Source organism: Strix uralensis, chromosome 12 (genome assembly GCF_047716275.1).
Source record: "Strix uralensis isolate ZFMK-TIS-50842 chromosome 12, bStrUra1, whole genome shotgun sequence".
NCBI lineage: Eukaryota > Metazoa > Chordata > Aves > Strigiformes > Strigidae > Strix > Strix uralensis.
This window is the reverse complement of record NC_133983.1, coordinates 23,576,813-23,591,038: the sequence shown is the minus strand read 5'-3', so window position 1 is coordinate 23,591,038 and position 14,226 is coordinate 23,576,813. Positions and strand designations below refer to the sequence as shown.

General features: G+C 51.3%; 1 protein-coding gene across 6 annotated transcripts in view; it reads right to left on the bottom strand.

Annotated features, from left to right (window-relative positions):
* Positions 1-13,783, bottom strand: part of ACSF3 (acyl-CoA synthetase family member 3) — a 63,558-nt gene extending 49,775 nt beyond the window's left edge. For 2 of the 6 annotated variants that reach the window (XM_074881226.1, XM_074881231.1), the window contains exons 1-3: positions 13,558-13,683; positions 9,597-10,328; positions 7,970-8,125 (exon numbers count right to left, since the gene is read on the bottom strand). In XM_074881226.1, the coding sequence (XP_074737327.1) occupies positions 7,970-8,125; positions 9,597-10,298 (858 nt within the window). In that variant the 5' untranslated portion in view covers positions 10,299-10,328; positions 13,558-13,683. The other 4 variants (XM_074881227.1, XM_074881230.1, XM_074881229.1 and 1 more) reach the window with 4 other exon arrangements.
* Positions 13,784-14,226: the final 443 nt, after the last annotated feature.

Sequence of the window (14,226 nt, the reverse complement as noted above, 5' to 3'; positions counted from 1 at the left end):
GATGGAGAAGGACCTCTCCAAAGCTGAACACACAGACCTGCTGTCCTCAGCCTAGTGCTCCCAAGAGCCACTGCCTTGGGCAGGGAGAGAGGTGGGATGGCAAGCAGGGATCATGACTGTGCTGAAAGAACTGAAGGCAAACAGATGCTCAGGGCTGTTCGATCCTTGCTGTGTGATTTTTCTTTTTTTTGCCTTCACAAGTCCAGAGCAGCTGTGGGGAGTGCAGGCAGACTTCCAGTCTGGCCCCGCAGCAGTTATTTTCACATGGATTTGGACTGGAAGGAAAAAAAAAAAAAACCAACCCAAAACCATTCCAAAACACAGCAGATCCCTCCTGCACCCCAGTCCCCTGTCATTGCATCCCTGCTCAACTCCTGCTCTAGATAAAATCCTCCCTACTGCCACTCCAGCCACGGGAGCAGCTTTTTCTGTGTCAGTCTGACTTGCCCCAGCAACAGCCCCTTCCTGAAGATAAGCAGCTGCCTTTGGATTTATGCCACCAGCTGCCGGGGTGATCTGCTGACAGCCAAACAACTCCACCTGCTCCGCTCCTGCTCAGCCAAATCCGGATCCTACCCATGTGTTTTAACGGTACTAAGCACCGAGCTGTGGTACAAAGCTGGCAGCCCCAAGCCCTCTGCAGACCCTGAGCTGTCCAGAGGGCTTGTCACTGCCCAGCCAGCTGTAACAGCTATTTCTGTTTTATAACTATAACTTCACGGTTTGAGAGAAGGATCTGGGAAAGTCTCGTTACCTGGGACTAATCAATCAATCCCGGGGCTTGGACAGGCTCGTAGCAAGAGGCCAGCTTTGCCCTTCCAGTGCACAGCATCCTCCAACAGCGTCAGGCTTCGAGCAGCACAATCAATCTCCCCCTCTGTTATCCCATGTGTCACCGTCACCACATCAATTACCTGTGGACAGGGTATTGGCAGCCCATCATTTCATTTTATTTTGCTCACCTGATACCTCAGGACTCCCAGTGCTTTTAAAAAAAAGCCATGGGTTCTGGAGGCAAACACGGCACCGCATGCCAGGGCTGCCGGACTTCGCACCGAGCGCTCACCGGGCACCAGGGAAGCAGCAGTCTTCTGATGGACAGGGGATGGACCAAGATTCCTTTTAAGGTAAACAAGGGCTAGAAACAAAACATTTCTAACTGCAAGAAAGCAAGAGTGAGAACAGCTTCCTATCAGCAATAACAACAGCGAAAGTCCAGGGCAGGTTTACAGGACAGGGCTGCCCGAGCCAGCAAAGAAGTGGGAGACCTTCTGTTCCCAAGAGCCTTCCTGTCAGCCCGACATTCCTGATTTTCTTCCCCTCCCACTGCACAAAAACATATCTGGGCAATTCCATGGGCTGGCCAGTGGGATTTTGCCATCAGTAAATAAAAAAAAAAGGAGAAAATTACACCAGTGGGTACAAAACAACAGACACAGCTTTAAGATTTTCCCACATCTTTTCTTCCAGCACACAGATGGCACGATGGTAAACAAGGACTGCTCCAAGAGATGGTCCTTCCACACAGCAACCAGCCTCCAGATCTGCTACGATCACCTGAAGCAAGAGATGCAAGCACACAGCAGAAAAGGCAGTAATTTTCCTTCTTTACAGAGGCCTCACCTTCAGAGGGAGATGTGCAGTGCCATAAACTAGACAGAAAACACCGAATCTACCAAGAACTGGGCATCTCCTAATGCAAAAAAAGAGGAGAAGGTGGCAACAACCATTTGTATGCTAAATCTTGCGAGACTTTGCCTGATGCAGGACTCCCAAAAACAGCCAGAAGAGATGCAGGCCAAAATGCCTAAAAGCTGAAAAGGAAGCAAATATCAGCATGGATTTTCCCATCAGACCACAAACGGATAATAGACAGCCCGTGCTGCTGCCTCTGCTGAGAGATACAACAGCTCCTCTCTTCTCTAAAATTATTGTATCATTTTCAGTTGTTACTGAATTTTTTTTAAACCTTTTGAAAAGTAACAATACCCCTAATGTAAGGTTAAATCACCCCTTTACTTCTCCTTTGACCGGGGAGATGGGCTTGTGTTCGGCATCGATCGCTGCCAAGCGGGTAGCACCGCCGGTGAGGATTTTCGGAGTGTCTGCGAGAGTAACGCGGCTGCAGCCAAACCAGCTCCTCGTTTGGCGAGACCCCACGCCTGACACCAAGGACAGAAAGCTCCCGTAACTCTACGGCAGCCCTGAAGGGATGGCAGGACCATGTCTGACAGCAGTTTATCCCCGACCACGAGGCAGAGGGGCACGGCGTGAGATGGGAGAGCGTGGAGCGGAGCCCGAGCGTGGACGGTTCGTGAGCAATGTGCAGAGAGAGAAACATTCTTCTCTTCAAAGGGAAATTGGGCCCTTGGTGGCTTCATCTCATGTTTGTTATAAGCCCAAACTGTTTGCGCTCTGCATGACTCTGGTTTTAATCATTTATTCATCAGTGCAGTTTGATGGCCCCTCTGCATTCCAGGCTGAAGCTTTTAAACCCTTCCTATGCTGTAGGCATACTGAAAGGAGCAAGTGCTTTCCCTGGGACCTGGTAATATAAGTAAATATGACAGGCTCTGGTTCCATTTTTTATATTTCCCCACACACATCAAAAGACATTACTCCGTAACAGATGCTGAGGACAGACGGCAGATCTGGGGAGACAGAAAGAAAAACTCTAACTTTTTAAAGCCAGGTCTACGAGAAGTGATCAAACACAATCCATCCACTAGTGACCTGCTCCTCCCTCCACTGACTCCTCTTTGAGTTTGAAATAAAATTACTCCTCTGAAGCCTCCCATTAACGGATGAAAAGACAATTGCCCTTCCCCAGCTGAAACTGGATGGGAGACACAATCCCCACCACGCTAGCAGCAGCGTCTTAGCCATGCTTGGTTACTGGAGATCAGACTCCCCTGCTTGGATTTGCTTTTCTTTTAAAAATAAACTAAAAGAGCTGCCCAGAGTGATGTTTGCAGAAGCGACAGATCCAGGGGAGAGGCTCACTGCGGTGCACGCTTCTCCTTCCTGGAGGCAACCGTGACTGCCGAGCCACAGATCCGCCTGCACAGCCCCGCGAAGGTGTAAAGCCTGAGCCCAGCCTGGTTCACGCAGATAACAGCAGCACAACAGTTTGCTTGCAGGTGTAGAACAGGCTGCTGGGCTCCGCGTGGAAGTCAGGGGTGTAACCATACGGTGCAGCAGCGACCCCAGAGCAAAACCTCGACGAGCATCAGGTCTGCGGCACCTTCCCACTACAGGAAAAAACTGCCATGGGTGACAGCACGTCGGGAGAATTAGTCCCAAACCACACACTGGCTTTGGGCTCTCATCATTCCTATCAGGACAAATGCCTAGAAAGAAGGGACCAAGTAAAATTAATGATTTTGATGGCTTTGTGTGTGACATTGTAAAACTGTATGATTTTTAGAGGGCTTGCTCCTCGGAGGCACCTTAAGTCAAACACGCAGTAACACTGGCATCAAAACAACAGCTCCTTGTGGAACTTTAGGGCAATAAATCTGCATCGCAGCATATTTATCACGGAAGCAGTTGTAGGGCACGGACAGCGTTGTCATTGCACAGGCAACACACCACAGCTCGAAACCTGCCCCCCAGAGCCAAGCGGGCAGCACACGCCACAACTAGGTCAGGGGGAGTTGAGATTTCTCTAAGCTTCCCCCATCACTCAGAGCAAGTTTTTTCCTTCATGTTTTTGAATACTTTCATTTCCCACTCTGCACTTAAGACTGAAAGAGCTCCTGGGATCTGAGTTCATGTTTATCAACATGAAGAGCTGACAAGGAGCCTTTTGCTGTTAGAACGTCTTTCCCTTAAGGCCAGATCAGATGGTCCAAGGCAAAGACAAGCCCTTCCCATTTTCAAACTCGGAGCAGATCCACTTTGGCCAAAAGCCTCAGCAGAGGATCCTGCAAAGCAGACACTGACCTCAACTCGCTCCGAAAGGCTCCTGTCCGCAGGGCGCCCAGCACAGCCGGGTCCTGGTCCAGCACGGGGCCATCAACATGTGACTGTCACAGCAAGAGCACTGGCACGGAGCACGCCCAGCTTCCCCTGGGCCTGTCTCTCCAGACTTGCTGACATTTCCATCGAGTAACAGTCACGCCACAGGGTGTGCTCAGCCTCAGCAGCCGCCACTGAATCGATGCGGGGAAGGGAGATGGAAAGAGGGAGTCACTGGGGAATGGATGCTCTAGTGTCTGCTCACTGCAAACCCCCATGCTCACAGAGGCCTTCAAAAAGCACTTGGTCACAGGCTTTCTCTGATGCCCAGTAAGGAGATGGCTCACCTTGCACTCCTTTCCTTAAGCAGAGGCATTAATCTCATCTCCTCTGACCACCAGTTTGCACAAAAACTGTAAAAATCTTTAAAATTTCTCCTCCTGTATAAGAAAAAAGCCAGGCATTTCAAACAGGTTCAGAAGCAGCTGAGAAATGCAAACAGGACCAGTGCAGCTGGAGAAGTAAACTCAGCCTGGAAGGAAGTTATGATGGGAGGACTGCGTAGGCATGTTTAGGCTGCAGCTTGCTCTGGCTCCAAAGGAGGCTTCTGCCCTCCCTGTTCTCACCCTTGAAAAAAATAAAATAAAATAAGAACATCAGAGCCACCCTTGCCCCACACAGCTGCTGGGAGGAACGAACTTGCAGGCTCACTGCTGTTCTCCTGCCTGCTCCGTGTCCACATGCCCACAGCAGCGCTGAATCATCCCCCCCCCCTGCAGCCGATGCGGCCGTTCCGAGCACCAGAAGCGCAGGCAGGAGCGCTGGGTGCTGCCCCCACCACCTCCGGGCAGGAGTGCAGGCAGCAGCCCAAGAGGGGCTCCCCGTGAGCCACGCTGCACCCCAAGGACTACACGCACCAGAGGACTTAGCATGTCACGTGCAAGTAGACTGCAATGCTGGAAATTAAGGGTCCATTTATAAACCCTTTATTAATAAATGATTAATAGATGCAGCCATATTTTCTAATAACTTACAATAAAAAGATACTATGAAAAGCTTAAGCAAGACAGTCTTAACAGATGGTGCCATAAAGTGAATTATAACATGTACAGTAGCTAGTGCAAAGTAATGGATGTCCTCATTTAATAAAAAGAATCTGATTTTATGCAGCAACTTTCACGCTTGAGGCATCTCAATACACTTTAATGAGCCCTTGTGGCCTCAGCGATAGCTTGCATGCAGCTGCGGATGTCAGATGCTGTTCTAGGGAGAGAGTGGATGTTGGTCAGGACACTGGGGTTAGTCCACAGTCTTGATTTTTAACCTTTCCTTGGACAGCTACCAAAAGCAGACAAAAGGGTCTGAAAGATGCCACCTCCTAATGCTGCCCTGCAGGGAATGACAAGCAAGCCTTGGTCTGGGGCTTGAAACATCTTCTAACGAAGAAAAAAAGAGCATTACTTCCACCACCGAAACCAGACTGGCATCTGTATCTACGACTATAAGGCATGCCGCAAATTATGTAATTTAATAAACACTGTAATAATAAAGTATTTATTTTGTATAATGAAGTGTTAGTGATTAGAAACCAAACACACATTGGGCATGCTGCTGCGGTTTCTCTTGAACCCTTGCCAGTATCACTCAAGGCTAAATATGTCTGCAGCAGGTTGCGAGTAAGTTCCTAGCCTTGTTTTGATCAGCCTGTCAAGTGTTTTAGCTGCCATTCGAGTTTCTTTATATCACACTATAATTGGCTGCTTTCTCAAGGTGCAGCGAAGGAAAAAAAGCACACAGCAAAACTCAGGCTCCTTTTGCAAAATCCTCCACTGAAACTCTGCCGCTTTTCTGAAAGCTGATTTCAGTAGCAAAGGGCATTTTGTAAACAGCTGGTGAAAATAGACTGGAACTGAAAGGCAGCTTGCATTAAACTCCACAAGAAAGCCTTATTTACCCTCATGTGCTTTCTTTGTAGTGTCGATCAAACCACTTTCAGCTCCCAGGGGAGGCCCTCGGAAAAATAAAGGGAATAAAAAAAGAAATAGAAAAGCAAATGACGTCCTTCAGAGCCCGAGCGCACCTGAGAGCCCTCGGAACGGCGCTCGCTGCGGCAGGCACACTTGCCACGCCGACCTCCCTGCCCAAGTTCAACCCCCAGGGTCAAGCGGACGCCCTCCAGCGCTGTCCCCACCCGCCCTTGGTTGTCAAGGCTGGGGGAGAGCTTTGATCAGAGAAGGCGGGCGGGGTGTCCCGCTCCCCCGCACCCGAACCCATCCTTCAACATCACCTCATCGATTTGCGATGTCGGGAGAGAGCGCACGGAGAAAAACACAAGGGTACAGGGGACAATCCATCCCCGGTGGCACAGGACGTGGAGAAACGCGCCCTCCAGAGGGCTCGGCTTTGCTTCCAGGCTACCGGCTCGTAGTCCCATCGCCAGGGCTGGGCACGTTCCCAGCCCCGGCTTCGGCAGGGCACACGTCCCTTGCTGCACCCCGAGCTTTTGGGGTGACATCCTAGAGATGGGGAAAGGCGATTTGGCAGTGGGCACTGAGGAGAGACCCTCCTGCCTCCTCCTACCGCAGCATCCTACCTATTTACTCTGGGAATGTGAACGCAGAGCTGCCCCTCCAGGATTCTGGGGCTGTTCCCCCTGCAAAGATCAGTGCTTGGGCAGCAAGAGGGTGTTCAGGTGTCAGGGCCATCTTGAAATGAAGAAAGGAAGCGTGCATTTTCTGTGGTCGCTTCTTCGAGAAGCGGAAATAAGCAATGAAGAATCACACAGTCCTGCAGTCGCTCGGATCAGAGTCCAGGCTCACCCTCACCTGACAGCAGCACAGTCAAGGATGTATCCCACACCTTTGCACTTTGTCCTTTCAGTGTGACAAGGCCACCCAACACACGAATAAATATGAACAGGTAAAGCAGCCTGTTTAGCTACAACGTACAGGCTCGACGGGCTCTTTTCACTTTCCCAGGGAGTTCTGTACCAACAACACATGTTTCCTTCCTGCTACGAGGTGGCACCAGCATCTGAAAACTCAACTGCTCCCTTCACAGTGACGCTGCAGACGCCAACGTCTCTCACACCACCTACAGCACCGGGAGATGGAGACAAGTGGTGCTGGATCCCAGGGGCCGGTAACTGTAGAAACTGTTCTACCTTACTGCTGGCTGCCCTGTTTCTAGTCCCTTTTCTTCCTCTCTTTAGGTCGGCTGTCTGCCACCGCAGCAAGGAACAAAAGAGAAGCAGACCACTGGGACTGGCATTTCCTGTCTCAGCTAGAAAACAACATTGTAAGCGTGTCTCTACCACATTCAAGGAAGGTTTCCCTCCTGCCACCTTTCCTGCAAGGCTGAAAGAAGCTCTTGATTTGCAAACTCTCTCATATCACTGAGTCTAACCCGGCAGGTCTGTTAACACATATTTCTCTGCATAGGAAGAGCAATGTTTCCATTCAAGTGAGGAGTACCAGTATTTCTCTTACCTGAGCTGCAAGAAACTCTAAAGCCTGTGTTTTGTCATGTAACATAATATAAAACCCAAGGATATAGGATTGGAAGGGAAAAATGCAAGCTACTAAAAATGCTGACAAGCAGCATAGCTTCAAGCAGCACAGCACTAACATGCAAGAGAAAAACGCAGCATTTCCACCTTTCCTGGTACCAGAAAATTAACAACTCTTATTCTGGGTGCAGATGCTCTTAGTGGGAACATAGAAGGGCCCCCCTCCAGTCAGAGACCCTCAGCATCACGAGGAGGGGCAGCGTAGCGTTACGATCACGTACGTCACACTTAAACAAGCTGTAGCCTCCAGAAGAGCACGTTTACCCCAGACTGAGTGTCCAACTCAAAGTGTTTTTTAACAGACACTTTGTGAACCGCATGCAGCCAGTGGCTAAAGAGGCTGGAATGCTTTGAGAACTTATTTCCAAAGTTGCTCTAATTACAATGCATGGGGTCTTGCTGCTGAATTTCAAAGACAACGCGCGATCCCTCCAGGCTTACCATCTGTGCACTGAATTCGGGTAACATGATGCATGTCGCTCCCACCCAGAGAGGACAGAGGAGTTTATTGATCACCCCGTGGACATGATGTAAAGGCAGCACATGCAGAATAACATCCTCCTTCTTCCACTCCCATTTTTCAACCAGCCCTGTGGTCTGCAGAAGAAAACATATAACCCAGCGTTAGGGCAGGGGGAAAGACTCTCACTGCTTGAAAAGCCCAAGGTACCCAGGCCCCAGATCCCCAAGGCACAGCCAGCAGCAGAAGTCCAAGACCTCCTGGAACAGTGGGTACAAAAATCTTTCCTTTAGGGTCAGCATCAGCAAAATTCCCACCACAACAGTAGAACGCAAGAGGAACACCTTCTGCATCTTGTCAGCACAATGTCTTTGTATATATCAGCAAAGTCCTTCCTCATTACTGAGAAATAGTCAACGATGATTTTAAGCAGGGCCTACAAAATTATTAGGCTGGTGCTGCACATGCAGAGTTGGCAGAAATAGTAATCAAAAAACTGATTTTCACAGAACTCTGTGGACGTATTTTGGACATGGATGACATTGGGCTTTTAGCAACTGTAAGGAATAGTCAGGAGCAGAGAATCACTGTCTGATAAACACAAAGTAGGCTTCGTGTTAGTAAAAAAATATTAGTATAACAAGCTCCTAAAACACTTTGCTATGAAGGGATAATTATCTAAAGCGTTAGACCTCAGGCTTCTTGGTGAACAATGCCCTTCAGAGCCCAGCATTAGCAACTGGAAAGCTTATTTCCAGCCATCTAAAAATAAAAAAGCATTTGACCAGTGGAATTCAGTCATGTCATTCACAGCCCTCTTCCACAGGGCAGGGAGCAGGTTTTAGGCTTCCTGCAAGACAGCACAAAAGATGGTGCCTGCTCAGGCCACCTCCCAAATGATCAGCATATTTGTAAGGGAACAGATTCTTTGCCCAATATAGCCAAGCCCTGGCTCTATCCATCAAGGCTTTGATACCACTCCTGGCACTGCAGCATCCGAGCACCCGGCACAGCGTAAGCTCTCGGAGGCGGCCGTAACGCACGATGTTTTCCCTGCCCTTTTTCCCTAATGGCATGAGTCTATCAGTTGCAGGCAGTGATAACCAACTGGTGAGGTAGTCAGCAGGCTCATTCAAACTTTTAATTCCTTTTGGCTCAGAGAGCTAATGGATTTTTTGCCTTAGGGATATATAGCTGAATAATGCACAGACTTCACACAGTACTGGGCTGGGCTAAGTTATATTCCAATTAGGGGCCAAGATTCTTTCCGAGTCACAGTGAAGAAAAGCAAACTGCAAAGAAAACAGTCTTTTTACAACAGGTCTCATCCCTTCTGCTTTCCAGGAGAGCAAGGAGAAGAGTCCATCTGCCCCTGACTGCAGCTGCAGCACAGCAACACCAGCAGGACAAGGTTCAGAGCCTCAAACACTCTTCTCTCTGTTCACCTTAAAAGTGTCGAGGACTTCCCAGACACAGCCCCCAGCTCTGTGCAGGGATTCGGCTGTGGTAAGGCACATTGTGCTTTGGGGTCTGCAACCCCAAATCCCCTCTGAAGGCCAAGGCCTCCGCCACCTGGCCCGAGCTTTGCAGAGGGAAACCAGCACTCACCACGGCTTGCACGTTCTCATGGGTGCTGAGGACACCTTTGGGTCTTCCTGTCGTCCCACTAGTGTAGATTATCATGGCTCCTCTGTCTTTCCATGAGGAGCAGGTTGCCAAGGGACCCTCTTCCACTGCTGCGTGACTTGCAGATCCCCCACTATGAGACCTAAGAAGCGGCAGGACTGGGACTCCCAGTTTCTCAGCACTTGGGGCTATTTTCCCCACATATTCCTCGGCGGCGATGACTAGAGCGCTCTGTGAATCCTGAATCACGTACTCCAGCTCCTGCACAGGGTGCTTCTTGTAAAGGGGCACCGCTATGCCCCCGCTCATCCAGGAAGCCCACTGGGCCACCACATACGAGGCATCATTGGGACACAAAAACGAGATCCTCTCTTCCTTCAAGTCCCTGCTGGAGCACTCCAGAGCTCTGCAGATCTCCTGGGACAGGCACAGACTCTGCCCGAGAAGGTCCCTGTAAGTGTGCTCACCGTTTTGGTCAACGATGGCAATTTTATCACCGAAAGCCAAAGCCCTGGTGAAGACAGGGGTAACGTCACTGCTGTAGGTTGCCCAGGTGGTTTGCAGACCCCTGCGGGGACAACCAGCCCTCTTCTGTCCACGCAACCCCCCTCCGCAACGGTGCAAGTCCTGGACGAGGCATCGAAGGGGCCGGCTCACTTGGGGGAAGAGCAGGGAGACCAGCATCCTGCCAGCACTGCTTGTTTTGAAGTGATTCTGCAGAAAGCAATTATAGGAACAGATAAGTATGTGCAGCAATTACCCAGGGGTTTATTCCCACAAAGGAAAAGTGGCAGCCTTCATTTGAATAATATCCACTGTATTATTAATGTTTATGCTTCAGACTGCTGCATCCCCAGTACGCTAGGCCCTGCCCGGATGGAACAGGAGACAGAGACCCTCCCCTACGCAGCCTCCGTGTCCCTAAAACCCAGTCTAACTTAAATTATGAAATAGTTTCCATCGATCAGTAATATTAGGACGCTAAGTAGTGGCTACTTGAAGTGCCATTCTAACTCAGTGGGACCAGCATTTAAAGAAATTAAATAATTACGACAGTCCCCAGCTCTCAATTTGCAGTTTCCATCACTTGGGTAAACCGTTGCCTTGCTTTGCACTTCCAGTTAGGCAGCACAGAGCCAGACATGAAACCCGAGTCTCCTAAGGCTTAGCCCAGTGGAGGATTGTTTCCTGCGTGAGCTTTCCTTCAAGCAATAGCACATCGAAGTACAGGAAAGTGCCCAAACCCTCCCAGCTGACAGGTCATCCATCACAAACACCGCTGCGGCTCAAAAGCCTTCTTACGTGACAGACCAAGTGGTTAACAGCTCCTGAACAGCCACAGGCAGCAGGAGCCCTGCTCGCACCCAGCAGCTGGTTTTCCCAGCAAACAGCAGCAGGGAAGCGCAGCCACGCACAGGCTGACCTCTGGATTTGGTACAGCACTTCTGAAAATACCAAGCTGGCAGCACCCGGAGCTGGGCAGAGCACTGGGACAAGCTCAGCCCTGACACCAGGCTCCACCTGGGCAGCCAGAGCTTGAGCTAAGCCCAGCCCAACTGTCACCCTAGCCCAGCCACCCTGCCACAGCGATGCCATGATGCACAGAGGCATTTCAACAGAGAAAGTCTCCAGAAGGGAACAGGAAGGCATACCAGCACCATTAAAGGCTTTACAGGAAGATCACAGGCTGGCACAAACGTCGCGCGTTGTGCCTTTGTGCTTAGGCAGCATGATGACATCAACCTCTCCACTCAGGGGAGAAGTTAGCAAAAAAGCTTTTGTGGCAGCTGGTGAGAAGTACCAGGAGTTTGCTCTTTGCCCGTCTCCCCATCATCCCCTCCCTTTCAAAGGGAAAGGTTCATGTAATAGTAGTGGACACTACCTGGATCATCTCACAGAAACATCAGGGAAAAAGTGAATGCACAGTGCAAAACCCGTAACAATATAATGGGGAGACAGGAGCCTCAGGGACTATGGGAACACTTTTCAGGGGAGACTGCTGGTACACCAAGGACAAGAGGAAGAAGCAATAAATTGAGAGGACTGAGGAGATGCCTCAGAAGAAGCCTAACCTCCCTCTGCACAGAGCCTGGAGCTCTGGCTGGAAGCTCAGCAAGAACAAGCACCCTCTCCATACAGCAACCGTCACCGATGCCAACAGGAGAGCTGAGAGGGAAGAACAGGGCTGTGGCAGAAGAGAAAAGGATTTACTGCATGGCCTATCTAATGGCTGCTACTAAACACCACCACTGAAGCATCCCCGGAGAGATACTATGACAAGAGGAGGTAGCCAAAGGATGACAACTTCTCACTCTGCAAGAGTGTACGTGACACTTCCTCGACTCTGGCAAGAACGACTTGATTTTTTACAAAATTTTTTTATAAATGCCTATTAGTGGAGCAGCTGAACTCAAACAGCCTCCCTGCTCAGCTTCCCACCATGAGGAGGAGCTGAAATAAAAAGGATCCAGAGAACTAGCAGCTACACAGGGACGAGCTGAACACAGCTTAACTCAACTCAGGCTGCTCAGACACATCCATGGGCAGCACCCGCTGACAGCGGCATGCGTTTCTTTTTGCAGAGAGGTAGCTGCAAGCCCCACAGTCACTCCCATCCACTTTCAGAGCATTTCTCCAGGCAGACATTGGTTTTGCACATATTTTTCTTTTGCATATCGACCTCAATTTCTGCTTCTGTAAAAGAAACTTGTGATTTAGTGCGGAAACATCTGGGGGGGCAGAGAGGCTTTAAGCCCAGAGCGTGGTAACCATGTGCACTCATGACATACACAATCAGGATGGAAAAAAACAAAACAGGTCATGACAAAGCTCACATGACATCTTTCCGTTTCTCTGTAGAGACTAAAATATAAAGAGCCAACACCATTCACAACCTAAACCAAACCACCTCCCTCTAACCTGCACCCAAGGCCAGCTCACTGGGGAGGTGTTAATGTCCCTGATATTAAGAGGGGCGTTAATTGGAGGGAACCATTTGCCAGGATCACGCTGTGCTCCGGGCCAGCGCAGCTAAGTGCGCTTGGCGTACTCGCTGTTCCTCGTACGGCTCCGAAGCAGGTGTTAGCTGCTGCTTCAGAGCAGCACCTTCCAAAAATTACATTATCCCCTTTTCACCACAGCACCAGTCCAGATTTAATGAAACAATAAACAGAAGCACCTTTAGCCAGGCCTATGTGTTTATAGGCTTCAGAGAACTAGTGTTGACTGTGTGCACAGACTTACAGACACTTGGGACAGGGTGAAGTAACACCGGGGGCTGTTTTCTTTACCCCGCCTGTTGCTGAGGGGTAACTGGAAACACAAACTCCGGCCACGCATACTTGAAGTTTGTCACTGGGAGCCTTGGGCAGAAGATCGTGGCAGCGCAGCACGAGGAGTCCTTGCTTTTTTGGAAGAGAGAGCTCAACCTCCGCACTCCTACAGCTAAAGCAAGAAACGAAAGCAGCTGGGGAAGCTCACACCGGCTCCCAGCACGACTAAACCACTGCAAATCATGGTGGAGCTGGGAGCTGTGAGGCTGAACCGCAGCCAACCCCACACCCAGCATCCCTCCCGGGAAGGATGGGCTTCATTCTTATTTCATCCCAGAGAGGATTCCCACTCTCCAGTTCCCTGCCCCTCGCCCTACTCACATCAAATCTCAGAGCAACAGCAGAAAACCCCCCCACCCCGTCATTTCCAAGCTACAGAGGACAAGGTTTGGCCTCACCAGGCTGGAGCCGAGGCCCAGCTCTGCTGACAGCACCAGTGTCCCCTCATGTCCCAGGAGCGAAGCGGCGGCACGAACCGCCCCCCCTCCAGGACCCGAGCCCCGCTGCTCGCTCCAAGCACCGCTCCTGCGCGGCCTGGCCAGAGGAGACGCTTATTACGTTTTAATTAATGAAAGCCACCGTTAATCATGGCACCGGGCGCCAACACCCACCCTCAGCCCTGCGACAACGCGCCCCGGCCACAGGCCCCGCCGGGAAGGAGAACCGGGCCCAGGAGAACCGGGCCCAGGCTCGGCCGGGCCTACGGGACAGGCCGGACCCCCGCGGGACAGGCCGGGCCTCACCTGGCGGCGGCACCGCGCACCGGGGGACCGGTCCGCCCGCGAACGGGCTCCGGCAGAAACGCAGCCCCGCGGCCCGCGCGTTCCAGGCCCAAACGTTCCGTCCCCCGCACGCGTTTTATGGGAACTCGGCCCCAAACCCGCCCCCCAGGAGCGGGGCTGGTCGCGCCGCGGTGACGGCGTGCCTCTGTCGTCACTGCAGCCCCTGCGGCGCCGCCACGGCGTCCTCTGATGTCACGGCGGGTGTCCATGATGTCATGGAGCTGCAGCCCTGCCCGGGGATGCCAGGGCCTGCGAAGCCTGGACACACGGCAAGTCCTGGTGGGGACAGATGTCCTGGGGACACACAGACACCCTGGGGGGACACACAGACTTCCCGGGGGGACACAGAGGTCACCACGGTGGCACATGGTGGCTGAGCTGGAGCTCGCCGGCCACGGCATCACCAACCCCACCACAGCCCCATGGTGCCAAGCGGAAACCTGGCCCGGTTTATTATTTTTAACCGGTCCCACCGCAGATTTGCATTTGCTGCTGCGG